This window comes from Arachis hypogaea, chromosome 3 (genome assembly GCF_003086295.3).
Source record: "Arachis hypogaea cultivar Tifrunner chromosome 3, arahy.Tifrunner.gnm2.J5K5, whole genome shotgun sequence".
Taxonomy (NCBI): Eukaryota; Viridiplantae; Streptophyta; class Magnoliopsida; order Fabales; family Fabaceae; genus Arachis; species Arachis hypogaea.
In genome coordinates this window covers 2,401,201-2,413,298 of record NC_092038.1, presented here as the reverse complement: position 1 = coordinate 2,413,298, position 12,098 = coordinate 2,401,201, and the positions used below count along the sequence as shown (strand labels likewise).

Below are 12,098 nucleotides of genomic sequence, written 5' to 3'. Positions count from 1 at the left end.
ATTTCAATTTTGAGTATATATATATATATATATATATATATATATATATATATATATATATATATATATATATATATATATATATATATATATATTCCAGCAAAATGTAATAATAATGTAAAAAAAAGGTTTTAGAATAAAAAAGAATAAGAGAGATTTTGAGAAGAATTAAAGAAGAGAGATAATTTTATTGAAAAGTTTTTTAAGAAGAAAAGATACAATTACTAATTTTTTTTATTGTCAATTATATTTCTATTAAAATTAGTAGTATCAAAAAATATTTTAAATTTAATATTATTAAAAAAAAACTTATATAAGGACTAATTTGATTAATTTTTAAAATTTCAAGGATGAAAATGACTTACGTCTGAACTTTGAAGGACTATTTTGATTATAAATAACTTTTCTACGTGTCAAGTGCCACGTGGCATGCCACGTGTCACTGACCTGACACGTGACATGCCAGATATCACTGATTTGACACGTCAACCAATCATCTTGTGACACGTGGCATTAGCTCTCCACTTCATTATATGCCACGTGGCACTTAACGTAACATGTCATCATCTAACTGACGGAAGGACTAATGTGACAAATTGTGTATCTTTCGGGGACGATTTGGATTAACTTAATTAGAGATAAGTTTTTTGCAGATATTTAAAAAAAAAAACTGATTATACATCAATTTAATACTTATATGTAAATCAAATTAGTCCAGTTCAATTTATTAAAATAGGAGAAATATTGTATCGTTTTTGAGACGTGGAATAAATTTCTTGATGAATTTAATTAATTTAATTTGATTTACTTGTTTAGGATATAGATAATAAATCAAATCAGTCTAATTCGATTCACAAATAAATTTAAAATTAAATTTAAAAATATTCTATTTTAATAAAAACTTGTGAATAATAAAAAATTTTTCAAACCCAATCTAATTGTGAATAATAAAAACTTTATTATTTAATAAACAGCAATTTTTGTATCATATAAATATTCAAATATTGATTTTATTTATAGATAAATTTATTAATTTTATAAATAAAAATAACATTTTACTAATTTTACATAAATACAAAATTGACTTTTGTTTGGTGGATTTTAATAAAATACAAAAAAATAAAAAATGTATTATTTTTAATTAATAGTTAAATATGAATATTTAAAAATATAAATAAAAAATTATATTATTAAATTTCTAAACTAAAATAATTAACTAAAGAAGAAGTACAGGGAGCCAATATATGTTCCGTACAATATATATAACGGGATTAATTTCAAATTAAAATTAAAGTATCGAATGTTTATTTAAAGTTGTTTACATATGTTTATTTTAGAATAGTAAAGGTGTATTTTGTGTGAATGATTTTAAGTATTTTAAATTGGATGTTCGATTCAGTAGAATATCAGATGTTTATTATCCTTGGTATTTGAATAGTTATTCTGAATAGTATAGGTGTATTGTATTTGATAAATTAGTAATATTTTATCATGCATGTTCGAACCTGTACGATAGCAAATAATTACTTCTTCTTATTAGGCCAAAGAATCAACCAATTATACACATTATATAGTTATTCCATTGGCTCGCTAGCGAGATTTTTAACTTTGAAAAACAAATTCTACTAGTCCCAGATATATATTTTTAAGAGTCCTTTCCGATCCCTAACCATTTGCTCGATAGACTTTTTACCTCTTAAGAAATCTAAAAACTCAAATCGGTCTCTATTTACTTTGAAATATGTACATTCCAGTCCCTATCAACTTTGAGTAAATGCATTTTCGATCCCTAACCAGAAACTGGAACGTACATATATCAAAGTAGATAAATTAGGGACCGGAAATGACATTTATTTTATTTTTAATTTAATAAACTAGGAAAAATTTCAAAAGAAGGAAATAGAAAGTAACCGCACACAAATACAGAAAAAGAAGCAATTGGTTCTGCAGTGAAGTCTCTCTCACTCACTCACTCACTGGTCACTGCAAATTCCATCTATTATCTCTTCTTATTATTCCAACGCCGGCAACTCCTTTTTCTTTTTCTTTTTTTTTTCTTTCCTCTCATTTTCTCTCTTCATTTTCACCCTCACTTCATTCCACTCTTTTCTATTCTCTTCACAATTTCATCGCGCATTCTCCATTCTCGATCCAACCAGCACACACACTCCGATCAACAATGGCGGATCGCAAAACAAATCACTCTTCAATTTGAACTCAGTTTCAGCTGCTTTATAGCGATCGCCATTTTCCAAAGCACATTTCAAACTTCGAAGCTCGTAACGTTTCTTTTTTTGTTTTTTTTTTCACGAAGCTTGTGTGTGGTGGTGCGATGGAGCAGAGGAGAGGAGGACTGGTGTCGTTATCGCCGTCGCAGCCTCCGCGCTCCGGCGGAGACAAGACTCCGGCGTCGGCGCGAGATCTGCGATCTGCGGATGGTCACAGCAAACACGATAAGGACAAAGGCGTCAATGTGCAGGTCCTCGTTCGTTGCAGGTTCGCGCTGAGTCAATCTCGCTAACTCGCTCTGAGTTCACTCGCTGAGTTTAGTTTACAACTCTGGAAGATTGAATCATCGGTTTTATTTTGTTTTGTTAGGCCGTTGAGTGAAGACGAAGCGAGGCTGCATACGCCGGTTGTGATTTCTTGTAACGAAGGAAGAAGAGAAGTTTCCGCAGTGCAGAGTATAGCTAACAAGCAGATCGATAGGACATTCGCATTTGATAAGGTTTTTGTTTTGCTCTTTTTTTTTTTTAATATCACATGATCAAATTTTTTCCCCTCCGTTTTCAATGCTAAAAATTGAAAACTCAAGGAATTCAGCGTGTCCGAGTATCGAATATTTTGGAGAAACTATAGTAGCATTTTATAATTTTGGAAGCTTCTGATATTGATGTGTTTTAAACAGAGAAAAAAAATTTTTCTAATCTAAAGACACACAATGCTAAATTCAGTAAATTGTATTTGCTGCTATTTAAAGAATGGTGCTTTTACTTAAGTTGAATTTAGCTGCTGCAAGTCATTTCGAGAGAGTTTTGTATATCACTGTCTTTTATCTGGAAACTGGAAAAGACAGTGTCAGATTAGTAATGCTTACGAGAGGCTTTTGTATAATATTCTAAATAAACCCAGCTTAGATAAGGAATTTTCATGAATTTCTGCATTTAGATTTACGGAATAAAACCAGTCACATTGTTGGAGTGACTACGAAATACCCTCTCACTTGTCACTTGGCTTGTCCGCTATCGAAATTAATCATAACAACTAACATCAAACTAGAAAAAAAAAAACTATTTTTTTTGGTTATTTTTTCAATTGCACTCGAGCGATCATTCCAATTTTGGTATGCTTTGGTGTAGGTTTTTGGTCCCAACTCCGAGCAGATAGAACTGTATGAACAGGCAGTGTCTCCTATTGTGAATGAAGTGCTTGAGGGCTATAACTGCACCATTTTTGCCTATGGTCAGACAGGGACAGGGAAGACGTACACAATGGAAGGAGGTGCAAGAAAGAAGGTGATTCATTTCACCTGTGTCATCGCTCTTTATAGTATTTATCTTGTTCTGTGTGGAATCAATTCCTCTCTTTTTTTTTTTGACTTTGTAGAATGGAGAATTTCCAAGTGATGCTGGTGTCATCCCAAGATCTGTGAGAGAGATTTTTGATATATTGGAAGCTCAGAATGCTGAGTATAGCATGAAAGTAACATTTTTAGAGCTTTACAATGAGGAGATAACAGATCTCTTGGCCCCTGAGGAGACCTCGAAGTTTGTAGATGACAAATCTAAGAAACCTATAGCCCTTATGGAGGATGGGAAGGGGGGTGTTTTTGTCAGAGGATTAGAAGAAGAGATTGTTCGCACTGCAAATGAAATTTACAAGATATTGGAAAAAGGTTCTGCCAAACGGCGAACAGCTGAGACTCTTCTTAACAAACAAAGCAGTCGTTCTCACTCCATCTTTTCTATCACAATTCATATTAAGGAGTGTACCCCCGAGGGTGAAGAAATGATTAAATGTGGGAAGCTGAATCTTGTGGATCTCGCTGGCTCTGAGAATATTTCACGTTCTGGTGCAAGAGAGGTATCACATGATTATGCTTGTTTGGAACTGTACATTCAAATGATATGATTTGGGAAGATATCACAGCCCTCTCTTTTTGTGCATACAATAAGATCGACTACTTTTTGAGAGTAAGGGTATTGACATTGTAAAATTTATGCACCCGTTGACTAAATTACAAAATTGAATACATGCAGGGTAGAGCAGGGAAGCTTAAGCTGCTTACTCTAGGCCGAGTAATTAATGCCCTAGTTGAGCACTCAGGCCATGTTCCATATAGGTACGAATAACTGAAATTATTCTGGCTAATTCTCATTGAAATCTTTTGATTCACTTTTCCAGCCTGGGATATCATTTTTTCATTAAGATGTATTGTTCTATCAGGGATAGCAAATTAACAAGATTGTTGAGGGATTCCCTGGGTGGTAAAACCAAGACATGCATTATTGCCACAATATCACCCTCCATTCACTGTCTGGAAGAAACCCTTAGCACCTTAGATTATGCACATCGTGCTAAAAATATCAAGAACAAACCAGAGGTCACTTTCATAGTTCTTTCTTCCTTTTTTAGTTGGGTTGCCTTTCATCAAGGATCTGCATTGGAACACATCTAATAGTCGGAAGTTGATAATTTTGTCAGGTCAATCAGAAGATGGTAAAATCTGCACTCATTAAGGATCTGTATTCTGAAATTGACAGGCTGAAGCAGGGTTGTTGACCGTTTTAGATTAACATTATTTCTGTTTTTATGTCACTTCCTCCCTCTTTCAAGAGATCAAATAGCATGTTGATCAACTATTCTTCGTTGATGTTTAATATGAAAACAATGTATCTTTTATTTATCCTTTGCAGAGGTATATGCTGCAAGAGAGAAGAATGGAATCTATATACCACGTGATCGTTATCTTAATGAAGAAGCAGAGAAGAAGGTTATTTTACCTGTGTTCTTAATATAAATTGAAATTAGTCACACTTATGAGAAATTTGATAGTTTTTAATCTATTTGTCTCAATAGGCCATGGCTGAAAAGATAGAACGCATGGAACTAGAGGCAGACTCTAAAGACAAGGTATATGCTGTCATATATTTTTGCAATATAGTCATTATAATTTCTTGGTATTTGAATCATGCCTTATAACTTGCAAGCAGCAACTGATGGAGCTTCATCAACTTTACAATTGTCAGCAACTTTTGACTGCACAGTTAAGTGATAAACTTGAAAAAACTGAGGTAAAATTCAGGAGACACGATCTCAACCTGTTCTTTGTTAATCTGTTTTCAATCTTATCTTGGTTGAGATTCAAACTTACTTTTGGTATCTGTAATCTCAGAAAAATCTGGAAGAAACTGAGCGGTCATTAGTTGATCTTGAGGAAAGACAAAAACAAGCAAATGCAACAATAAAGGAAAAGGAATTTCTGATATTAAATCTACTTAAATCTGGTTGGTGAAGTTTAATCATTCTGTTTATTATGTGTCAACCTGCTTTCAGATTGGGTATTTCCTTTTCCAAACCATTTCTGGTTTGGTTGTAATCATTAGTAATGTAGTATGTTTTACTTTTCCTTTGATGATTTTAGATTTATCATCCATTTAATTTTTATTTTTTATATACATATAGAGAAAGCACTTGTGCAGCATGCCATTGAACTGCGGGAGGAGCTTGAGAATGCTGCATCAGATGTGACAAACCTGTTTTCTAAAATTGGTTAGTGTTAGTCTTTTGTTCCTTTTTTTTAGCATCATTTGAGGGACAAAGTGCCTCTGACATGTGGTAAATTGTTTATTCCAACCATAGAACGGAAGGATAAAATTGAAGAAGGAAACAGAATACTTATCCAGAAATTCCAGTCTCAGTTGGCTCAACAGCTTGAAAATCTGCACAAGACAGTTGCAGCCTCTGTTATCCAACAAGAGCAGCAGCTGAAGGAGATGGAGGAAGATATGCACTCTTTTGTATCTACAAAGGCAGAGGTTGGTTTCCATATGCGGCATTATGCATGTTACTTAAATTTTCTGAGTAACAAACTTTGTTTTGGTATGTTTCATGAAGGCTACTGAAGATCTTAGAGAACGGGTAGGAAAATTGAAAAACATGTATGCTTCTGGCATTAAATCTTTGGACAATTTAGCTGAGCAGCTTAAGGGAAATAATAAGTTAACTTTTGAGGATTTGAATTCGGAAGTAGCAAAGCATTCATCTGCCTTGGAAGATGTAAGTGTCTTTTACCCTGTAGAATTGGTTCAACTTTAGCTTTCTTGCTTTGTTTAACATGATATGTATTTCAGCTTTTTAAAGGAATTGCCTTAGAAGCTGATTCATTACTAAATGATCTTCAAAGTAGTCTCCACAAGCAAGAGGCCAAGTTAACTTCTTATGCTCACCAACAAAGACAGGTGTGTGATTTATTATTTATTGGGTAAACTTTTAGTTAGAAATGCTAAATTTATTTTATTTCATGTAGGCACATGCTAGATCAGTGGAGACTACCCGTGCTGTATCTAAAATAACCGTGAACTTCTTCGAGAAATTAGATACGCATGCATCCAATCTAGCCGAAATAGTGGAAGAAGCCCAAATTGCCAACGATAAGAAATTATGTGAACTTGAAAAGAAGTTTGAGGTAATTCTTGTGCTTTTCTACAAAATTGAAAAATGAGAAATTGCTATCCGAACATGTTGTGCTCCTTTTCTTTTTAATTTAGCAAGTCTTATTCCTTGCTGGTGCAGGAGTGTGCTGCTTATGAAGAAAAACAACTACTAGAAAAAGTGGCAGAAATGCTAGCAAGTTCAAATGCTAGGAAGAAAAAACTGGTATCTGTTTATTTTAAACTTGCTTAACTTACCTATGGTTTTTTCCATAACTACCTTAGTGCATGTTTTTAGCATTTTTTCCCCCTTATTTTCTAGGTTCAAATGGCGGTTAATGATCTTCGTGAGAGTGCGAATAGTAAAACCAGTAAACTACGACAAGAAACATTAACCATGCAAGATTCCACTTCTTCAGTTAAAGCCGAGTGGAGAGTTCACATGGAAAAAACAGAGTCCAACTATCATGAGGATACTTCCACTGTTGAATCTGGAAAGAATGACCTTGCGGAAGTCCTTCAGAACTGGTATGGATGTACCAGGATAATGCATGCTTTGCCTCCATACTACTTTCTTCCATTGGCTTAATCCAAATCTGAATGAATGATTGCAGTCTTAACAAGGCAGAAGTTGGTTCCCAACAATGGAGGAATGCTCAAGAGTCTTTGCTCAGTCTAGAGAAAAGAAATGCTGCTTCTGTGGATACAATTATCGGGTACTTTTTCTCTCTCTATAATTTACTAGATCAGAGGTGTCAATTGGTTCACTTTTCTCCACAATCTATTACTAATCAGGCGAGGAATTGAAGCTAATCAAGTTTTACGAGCTCGATTCTCAAGTGCTGTGTCAACTACACTTGAAGATGCGGAAGTAGCAAACAAGGACATCAACTCATCGGTTGAACGTCAGTATTTCATACCCTATCACTTATGCATCACAATTGCCTCAGGTATACATACCTAAGTATCAACATATTAATTAACAAATTAAAAAACACATGCAGATTCGTTGCAACTTGATCATGAAGCGTGTGGGAATCTGAACTCCATGATTACGCCATGCTGCGGTGACTTGAGAGAATTAAAGGGCAATCATTACCATAGAATTGTAGAGATAACTGATAATGCAGGGAAATGTCTTCTCAGCGAATACACGGTAAGATACTTAGAGCACCAATCGTGTATTTAGCATGTACAAAATTTATAGTATTTTTAATTTTAAGACACAAGTATAGCTATCCTCATTTATATACATAGCCAAGATATTTGGTGAAAGCACCAATTATTAACAATGTATGAAACCCGTTTGTTGTGTGTTGGAAATAGGCCAGGCGGCCAGGCCTACAACTTGGCCTGTGTTCAGCTTGACTTAACCTAGCCTATCACAAGATTCAGGCTCATAAACTAGTCTAACTGGCCTATTAGCCCTGCATGAGCCTGTTAATATATGAATAATTTTGTCATAAATCATAATTAAAGTTCATGGTGAATTTTGAATATTTTAAATAATTTTAAAGTTTCGATATTGTGGTAGACATTGTTGGTATATTGTATATTTGTAGTTTCAATTCTTTTTGAAAAAAATAGTTTTTAAAAATTGTCAAGTCTTTTAATAGATTAGACTTAATAACAGCTGAATAGGTCAGACTTAGCACTTAAAAAATAGCCTGTAATAGGCTCTAGACCAGGTCCAAACTAGTAAACTATATTGCAGCCTCACCTATTTCCATTTGGGCCAAGTTGTGTGAAAGTATATGGTTTTATCTATGACTTGTGGATACTATTTCTTATGTTTCAATTATAATGTTTGATATAGGTGGACGAACCATCCTGTTCAACCCCAAGAAAAAGATCCTTCAATTTACCCAGTGTTTCATCCATAGAAGAACTAAGAACTCCCTCATTTGAGGAATTGCTGAAGTCATTCTGGGATGCTAAGTCTCCAAAACAACATGCAAATGGTGATGTTAGATATAATAATGGGAACTATGAAGCTGCTCAATCTGTAACAGATTCCAGAGTTCCTCTCATTGCAAGTAACTAGGATAGTCGAATATTTGTACATAGTTTATTGTTTAAATGTAATTCTATTGAGAAAAAAATGCATTTGTTTATTGAGGGTTTTCTGGAGAAAGAAGGGGATAGAGAGTGAAAAAGAAAAAGAATATTTTTTCTGGAGGCAGAGGCAAAAATATGTAAAATTTTAGAGAATCGAAATTTTTGTTTGGATTTATCTATCAATTTGATTTAACATATAAATATATTTTCTATTGCTCTTTATTTCTTTTTGGTTATACAATCACTCACATAACAAAAGGGATGGGATCATAAACTAAATTTTGCTTATTGCAGAAATTAATTTCAGGTGCACTCTATATATATCAGGAGTGTAAGATTGCCAAGTATGAGGTCTCTTACATAATAAGTCTTTTTGGTATACAAGATTATACAAGTTGGTACAAATCCAACAAAAATAACTCTTAATTGTAGTGCTTGTAAACTCGTGCTTTCCAACTCTTGAATAGTGCAAACGATTCCTCTCTCAATCAAAACCGCAACGCTCAAAATTCAAACAAGGATCAACATCTCTAAAAAATCTCTCAAAATTATTGCAAAAAGTGAGGGAAGTTGCGAAGATGATTTTGAAAAGAATTATAAGAAAATGAAATAAGATGACGAAGAAGAAGCAGCAGAAGATAAGGAAGAGGAAGAGGAAAAATTTTGAATTATGCAGAACTTATTAGCACCATACATCGAAAATTCTTAAATAATACACTCAAATATCTTCGTGTTACACCCAAATTTGCTTCAAATACAGAAAAATGTTTCGTCTAATGCTGCATTTTTTCCTTCTTTTTTTCCTTATTTCTTTCTTTCTTTTAGTTGAATGAATGTAAGTTCATCATCTTTTAAGTAATTTTGCAGCATTATGTATTTCTTCTTCTTTTTGTTTGATTTTTTTTGTTTTTATTCTTGTTAAGAGAGTAAAATAAGAAGAAACTTAAGAAGGTAAAACAAAAAGGAAAAGATAAATAAGAAAAAAAAAGAAAAGAAATGGTGATGATGATAAAAAAAAAGAAGAAAAGCAGAAGATGAAAAGAGGAAAGAAAAATTTTGAATTATGCAGAACTTATCAGCATACATACACCGAAAATTCTTAATAACCAAATATCCGGACATCTAAATACGTTTACCCAATTTGCTGCAAATACAGAAAAATGTTTCCTCTAATCATATATTTTTTTCTTCTTCTTTTTTCCTTATATTTTTCTTTCTTTTAGTTGAATGAATATAAGTTCATCATCTTCCAAGTAATTTTGTACCATTATGTGTTTTTTCTTCTTCTTTGTTTGATTTTTTTTTGTTTTTATTCTTGTTAAAAGAGTAAAATAAGAAAAAATTGAGAAGATAAAACAAGAAAAAAAAATAATAAGAAGAAAAACAAGATGATAATGATGAAAAAGAAGAAGAAGAAGCAGCAAAAAATGAGGAGGAGGAAAAAAAAGAATTTTAAATTATGCAGAACTTATCAGCATACATACACCGAAAATTCTTAAACAATACACTCAAATATCCTCGTGTTACACCAAAATTTGCTACAAATACAGAAAAATATTTCTTTAATGCACAACTTTTACATTACATTCAATTCAAACCATCAACGTGAACAATAATTTTCACAAACAAAAAAACATTATTCACCTACAGAATCATAAACTACTAACGAAAAAAAAAAAAAAAAAAAAAAAAAAAAAAAAAAAAAAAAAAAAAACCATTAATTAGAATCGAAACTACAACTCAACCACTTGATTGGATTCAAAACAATAATCAACTTCTTATGGTTCAATTGACAATCTGGACTTGAATTCTTCAGTATCTTCAATAACGAGATAAATGTCAAAATGATTTTAGAGTTTGATTTAAAAAACGTAGAGAACGAACGAAGAGAAACGCAGAGAACCATAGATGAAAGAGAACGTAGATCGAAAACGTTGAGAAAATTCGAAAACGGAAACGAAATCCCAGTAGTTATAATTCGCACGTTGATTGAAAGTTAATTAATTAAGAGGCACGTGAGGTGAATTCGATAAAATGACTTGTATAACTTGTAGAAATATCTGAAAATATAAATAATAACATATGAATAACTATATTTCAATAATTTAAGAATGAATGTAGAATTTATAACTTAAAAGATTTTGAGATGAATTTCTTACAATAATCTTATTCTCAAAAAGTCAGTTTCTCACCATAATTATAACCTTGAAAGTAGCTAAAAAATAAGAAATGTGACACTCATAAGTGTATTAGATATTTACCTCATTAAAAAAAAAAAAAAAACCTTAAGAAGAAGAGGGAAAAACATAACATAACACATGATAATGATAATGAAATAGTATTTGGTTTCTCTCCTTGACTTTTATGTAATAAAAATTTTTTTTTCGGTAGGCGAAAAAAAAAAACCAAAAAATAAAGTCCAAGAAAAAGAAAGTATTAAAGAAAAGAAAATAACCCTAAACCCTGAGAGAAGAAGAGAGAGAATCTTCTTCTTCCCATTTCCCCCACTTTTTTACTTCAAAACCGCGCAGTGCAGTTTAATTTGCTGCAGCTATTAACAAAGGTTGTTGCATTTTGAAGAAGAAGAAGAAGAAGAAGAAGAAGATGGATAGAAACAGAGCGAAAGGCATTACTTTCACGAAGGAACCGTACATCGAAGATGCAGGGCCACGCATTGTGAAGAGCATGAAGTTCAGTTCCTTATCTGACTCTGAGATTGGAAAACTCGCTGAAGTTCAAGTCTTCAAAGGCTCTTACTATGATCACTTCAAAAAACCCATCCCTGGTGGCTTGTTGGATCCTCGCATGGTACACTCTTTCATTCTTTTATTCAATTTCATGTCCTCTTTTTCTTGTTAGTGTAAGTGTGGATTAAGTTGTTTTTAGGTTATAAACAGTTTATAGATGTTTTCTTTCTTCCATTTGTAGTATAATGATCATCTGGTTTTGTTGCATTGAATGCTAATAAAGATATGGTTTTTTTTGCTTGTGTGTGTGTGATTTCAGGGTCCTGCTAATAAGGAGCTTATTTGCGCGACATGCGGTGGGACTTTGCTCATTGTCCGGGCCACTTCGGATACTTAACTCTTGCCCTTCCCATCTTCAAATTGGATTCTTGGGTACCATTGTGGAAATATTGAAGTCCATTTGCAAGGTATCCGAATCGTCTGTGTGTTCCTTGTCTGTTTGCTTTGTGGATTTTGGCTTTTCTTGATTAATTATCAACATGATACTCTACTTGTTAGTCTCGTTTATGTTAACTTGGCATATAAGTTATAGCAACTCACAGAACATGCCATACTTGAATGTCATAATACCAGGATGGTTAGCTTTAGGGATGGCTTTTTGAAGGCAGTTGAGATTCAAGCATCCTTTTGCACCTGCTTG

The 12,098-nt window shown here is 32.9% G+C and overlaps 1 protein-coding gene across 1 annotated transcript; it reads left to right on the top strand.

Moving 5' to 3' along the window:
* The first annotated feature begins 1,901 nt into the window (after window positions 1–1,901).
* Window positions 1,902–8,933, top strand: LOC112786757 (kinesin-like protein KIN-5D). Its single transcript, XM_025830134.3, has 22 exons — window positions 1,902–2,496; window positions 2,599–2,728; window positions 3,360–3,515; window positions 3,607–4,083; window positions 4,260–4,342; window positions 4,447–4,603; window positions 4,705–4,774; window positions 4,917–4,993; window positions 5,080–5,133; window positions 5,214–5,294; window positions 5,396–5,507; window positions 5,686–5,772; window positions 5,863–6,038; window positions 6,118–6,279; window positions 6,354–6,461; window positions 6,530–6,688; window positions 6,796–6,879; window positions 6,976–7,181; window positions 7,268–7,369; window positions 7,449–7,558; window positions 7,658–7,809; window positions 8,470–8,933. The coding sequence occupies exons 1-22, from the start codon at window positions 2,333–2,335 to the stop codon at window positions 8,695–8,697; spliced, it is 3,135 nt and encodes a 1,044-aa protein (XP_025685919.1). The 5' UTR covers window positions 1,902–2,332; the 3' UTR covers window positions 8,698–8,933.
* Window positions 8,934–12,098: the final 3,165 nt, after the last annotated feature.

What these genes read in the sequence shown, in the direction of transcription:
- LOC112786757 (XM_025830134.3), top strand. Translation starts at nt 2,333, where the DNA reads ATGGAGCAGAGGAGAGGAGGACTGGTGTCGTTATCGCCGTCGCAGCCT. An exon ending in AAGGAGGTGCAAGAAAGAAG is followed by an intron (nt 3,516 to 3,606) that starts GTGATTCATTTC and finishes TTGACTTTGTAG; the next exon opens with AATGGAGAATTTCCAAGTGA. An exon ending in CACGTTCTGGTGCAAGAGAG is followed by an intron (nt 4,084 to 4,259) that starts GTATCACATGAT and finishes GAATACATGCAG; the next exon opens with GGTAGAGCAGGGAAGCTTAA.